General features: G+C 46.8%; 1 protein-coding gene across 1 annotated transcript in view; it reads right to left on the reverse strand.

Moving 5' to 3' along the window:
• Positions 1–5,000, reverse strand: part of LOC110168484 (MARVEL domain-containing protein 2-like) — a 13,386-nt gene that overhangs the window by 1,774 nt on the left and 6,612 nt on the right. The window contains 3 exon segments of the mRNA XM_055161310.1: positions 3,969–4,019; positions 4,360–4,534; positions 4,624–4,790. Coding sequence (XP_055017285.1) covers positions 3,969–4,019; positions 4,360–4,534; positions 4,624–4,790 — 393 coding nt within the window.

Here is a 5,000-nt window from a genome sequence, read left to right on the forward strand (position 1 = left end):
GTTCTCCTGGAGGACTTCAACGCCCACGTGGGAAACCTGACCTGGTTTTAGACCTGGTTTACCTGGTTTAGTCCTGGTTTTAGTCCTGGTTTAGTCTTGGTTTAGAGGTGGTTTAGACGTGGTTTAGATCTGGTTTAGTCCTGGTTTAGTCCTGGTTTTAGTCCTGGTTTAGTCTTGGTTTAGACGTGGTTTAGATCTGGTTTAGTCCTGGTTTAGTCCTGGTTTTAGTCCTGGTTTAGTCTTGGTTTAGTCCTGGTTTAGTCCTGGTTTAGTCCTGGTTTTAGTCCTGGTTTAGTCCTGTTTAGGTTTTAGTCCTGGTTTAGTCCTGGTTTAGTCTGGTTTAGTCCTGGTCCTGGTTTAGTCCTGGTTTTAGTCCTGGTTTAGTCCTGGTTTTAGTCCTGGTTTAGTCCTGGTTTAGTCCTGGTTTAGTCCTGGTTTAGTCCTGGTTTAGTCCTGGTTTAGTCCTGGTTTTAGTCCTGGTTTAGTCCTGGTTTTAGTCCTGGTTTTAGTCCTGGTTTTAGTCCTGGTTTAGTCCTGGTTTTAGTCCTGGTTTAGTCCTGGTTTAGTCCTGGTTTTAGTCCTGGTTTAGTTTTTAGTCCTGGTTTAGTCCTGGTTTAGTCCTGGTTTAGTCTGGTTTAGGTTTAGTCCTGCTGGTTTAGTCCTGGTTTAGTCCTGGTTTAGTCCTTTTAGGTTTAGTCCTGGTTTAGTCTGGTTTAGTCCTGGTTTAGTCTGGTTTTTTAGTCCTGGTTTTAGTCCTGGTTTAGTCCTGGTTTAGTCCTGGTTTAGTCCTGGTTTAGTCCTGGTTTAGGTTTAGTCCTGGTTTAGTCCTGGTTTAGTCCTGGTTTAGTCCTGGTTTTAGTCCTGGTTTTAGTCCTGGTTTAGTCCTGGTTTTAGTCCTGGTTTAGTCCTGGTTTAGTCCTGGTTTAGTTCTGGTTTAGTCCTGGTTTTAGACCTGGTTTAGTCCTGGTTTTAGTCCTGGTTTAGTCCTGGTTTTAGTCCTGGTTTAGTTCTGGTTTAGTCCTGGTTTTAGACCTGGTTTAGTCCTGGTTTTAGACCTGGTTTAGTCCTGGTTTTAGTCCTGGTTTTAGTCCTGGTTTTAGTCCTGGTTTAGTCCTGGTTTAGTCCTGGTTTTAGTCCTGGTTTAGTCCTGGTTTAGTCCTGGTTTAGTCCTGGTTTTAGTCCTGGTTTAGTCCTGGTTTAGTCCTGGTTTTAGTCCTGGTTTAGTCCTGGTTTTAGTCCTGGTTTAGTAGTCCTGGTTTAGTAGTCCTGGTTTAGTCCTGGTTTAGTTTAGACCTGGTTTAGAGTCCTGGTTTAGTCCTGGTTTAAGTCCTGGTTTAGTCCTGGTTTAGTCCTGGTTTTAGTCCTGGTTTAGTCTTTTAGTTTAGTCTGGTTTTAGTCCTGTTTAGTCCTGGTTTAGTCCTGGTTTAGTCCTGTTTTAGTCCTGGTTTTAGTCCCTGGTTTAGTCCTGGTTTAGTCCTGGTTTTAGTTAAGTCCTGGTTTAGTCCTGGTTTTAGTCCTGGTTTTAGTCCTGGTTTAGTCCTGGTTTTAGTCCTGGTTTAGTCCTGGTTTTAGTCCTGGTTTAGTTCTGGTTTAGTTCCTGGTTTAGTCCTGGTTTAGACCTGGTTTAGTCCTGGTTTTAGACCTGGTTTAGTCCTGGTTTAGTCCTGGTTTTAGTCCTGGTTTTAGTCCTGGTTTTAGTCCTGGTTTTAGTCCTGGTTTTAGTCCTGGTTTAGTCCTGGTTTAGTCCTGGTTTTAGTCCTGGTTTTAGACCTGGTTTAGTCCGGGTTTTAGTTCCTGGTTTTAGTCCTGGTTTAGTCCTGGTTTAGTCCTGGTTTAGTCCTGGTTTTAGTCCTGGTTTTAGTCCTGGTTTAGTCCTGGGTTTAGTCCTGGTTTAGTCCTGGTTTAGTCCTGGTTTAGTCCTGGTTTTAGTCCTGGTTTAGAGTCCTGGTTTAGACCTGGTTTAGTCCTGGTTTTAGTCCTGGTTTAGTCCTGGTTTAGTCCTGGTTTTAGTCCTGGTTTAGTCCTGGTTTAGTCCTGGTTTAGTCCTGGTTTTAGTCCTGGTTTAGTCCTGGTTTAGTCCTGGTTTAGTCCTGGTTTAGTCCTGGTTTTAGTCCTGGTTTTAGTCCTGGTTTAGTCCTGGTTTAGTTCTGGTTTAGTCCTGGTTTAGTCCTGGTTTAGTTCCTGGTTTAGTCCTGGTTTAGTCCTGGTTTTAGTCCTGGTTTAGTCCTGGTTTTAGTCCTGGTTTAGTCCTGGTTTAGTCCTGGTTTAGTCCTGGTTTAGTCCTGGTTTAGTCCTGGTTTAGTCCTGGTTTAGTCCTGGTTTTAGTCCTGGTTTAGTCCTGGAGTCCTGTTTAGCCTGGTTTAGTCCTGGTTTAGTCCTCCTGGTTTTAGACCTGGTTTAGTCCTGGTTTAGTCCTGGTTTAGTCCTGGTTTAGTAGTCCTGGTTTAGTCCTGGTTTAGTCCTGGTTTTAGCCTGGTTTAGACCTGGTTTAGTCCTGGTTTAGTTCCTGGTTTAAGTCCTGGTTTAGACCTGGTTTAGACCTGGTTTAGACCTGGTTTAGTCCTGGTTTAGACCTGGTTTAGACCTGGTTTAGACCTGGTTTAGTCCTGGTTTAGTTCTGGTTTAGTCCTGGTTTAGTCCTGGTTTAGTCCTGGTTTAGTTCTCTGTTTAATCCATTTATTTGAACAAAGTAACTGTAATCCAATTCCCACTCACTGAAACAGTAACTGTAACTGAATACAGTTACTCATCATTTGTACTCTGATTACTCTGGTACTTGTAATCTGTTACTCCTGACACTGTTCGCAGATGATGTCGTCCTGTTGGCTTCATCAGACCAGGACTAAACCAGGACTAAAACCAGGACTGAACCAGGACTAAACCAGGACTAAACCAGGACTAAACCAGGACTAAACCAGGACTAAACCAGGACTAAACAAGGACTAAACAAGGACTAAACCAGGACTAAAACCAGGACTGAACCAGGACTAAAACCAGGACTGAACCAGGACTAAAACCAGGACTAAACCAGGACTAAAACCAGGACTAAACCAGGACTACACCAGGACTAAACCAGGACTAAACCAGGACTAAACCAAGACCTGGGGCTAAACCAGGTGGGCAGGGATGCGGTCGCTGTATCGGGTCGTTGTGGTGAAGAGGAGCTGAGTCTCTGTTCCTCCTCTCACCTCAGGTCATGACCCGAAGGACCAGATCCACAGAGACACACAGAGACACAGACACACAGAGACACAGAGACACAGAGACACAGAGACACAGAGACACAGACACAGAGACACAGAGACACAGACACAGACACACAGAGACACAGACACACAGAGACACGAAGACACAGAGACACAGAGACACAGAGACACAGACACAGAGACACAGACACAGACACACAGAGACACAGACAGACACACACAGAGACACAGACACAGAGACACAGACACACAGAGACACAGACACACACAGACACAGAGACACGAAGACACGAAGACACAGAGACACAGAGACACAGACACAGAGACACAGACACAGAGACACAGACACACAGAGACACAGAGACACAGACACAGAGACACAGACACAGACACAGAGACACAGACACAGAGACAGAGACACAGAGACAGAGACACAGACACAGAGACACAGACAGACACGAGACAGACACAGACAGAGACACACACAGAGACACAGACAGAGACACAGAGACACAGACACACAGAGACACAGACACAGACAGACACAGAGACACAGAGACACAGAGACACAGAGACACAGAGACACAGACACAGACACAGACAGAGACACAGAGACACAGAGACAGAGACACACAGAGACACAGACACAGAGACACAGAGACACAGAGACACACAGACACACAGAGACACAGACACAGAGACACAGACAGAGACACAGAGACACAGACACACAGAGACACAGACACAGAGACACAGACTTACTGTTTTCTTGCGCTGATATTCCACCAAGATGCTGTTTATTCTCTCCTGCTCCTGAAAAAAGGAAATGTGGAGATTTTACATTTGTGACTCACAAAAGACAAAAATAAGTTTGGGGTTTTTTTTTACATAATTTTTCATCAATATTTTTATGTTTTTTGGACATTTTTAACACATTTTTGTGATAGTTTTTCGTTTTTTTTGTCTGAACGTTGTTGTGGTCCAGGTCCCGGTCTCCTCCGCGGGACCCGGTCCAGGTCCCGGTCCAGGTCCCGGTCCAGGTCCCGGTCCAGGTCCCGGTCCAGGTCCCGGTCCAGGTCCAGGTCCCGGTCCAGGTCCCGGTCCAGGTCCCGGTCTCTTCCGCGCGACCTGCTGTGGTGTGGGTTCTTCTCACCATCTGGCTGCCGGGTCTGGAGCTCTGCAGGTTCCTCATCATCTCGTCCATCTCGTCGAACCTCTGGACGACGCTCTGCACCTCGGCGTGGAGCTCCCGATACTCGGCGTACTGATCGTTAAAGACGGCGCGGTACTTCTCCCGCTCCTCGTCCGAACGGATACTCGGATACTTCCTACAAACACAAACACCAGTCATCATCTCCACCTCCTCCTCCTCCTTCATCTCCTCCACCTCCTCTTCTTCTTCTGGGCTCAGACTTACGCGACGTAGTCTGCGATGACGACGGGTTTGGGGATGTGTCCCGCGGGGATGTGACCTCGGAGGATCTCGGGCTCCAGGAGGGCGGGGTTGGGGGCGTGGCCGTCCATCAGGTCGGGCGGCGACGTGGGCAGGGGGGTGGGGTCAGAGGGGTGAGAGCCCGCCCCCAGCTGTGGAGAGAGGTCAAACAGGTCAAAGGTCACACAGGTTAAAGGTCACACGTGTGGAGTAGATCAGAGCGTGTTCAAAAATAAAGTTTCAGAACCTCGATTAGAACCTGCGTTTGGTTTTAGCTCCAAAAGATAATTTAGGAGAAATGTGGAAGAAAAAGGAGATGTTTTCGAGGAGCTCATGAAGTTTCTGCCTGAAGTCCTGAAGCT

This window comes from Boleophthalmus pectinirostris, unplaced genomic scaffold, assembly GCF_026225935.1.
Source record: "Boleophthalmus pectinirostris isolate CB_2022bp ecotype Guang Dong unplaced genomic scaffold, ASM2622593v1 HiC_scaffold_4, whole genome shotgun sequence".
NCBI classification, from domain to species: domain Eukaryota; kingdom Metazoa; phylum Chordata; class Actinopteri; order Gobiiformes; family Gobiidae; genus Boleophthalmus; species Boleophthalmus pectinirostris.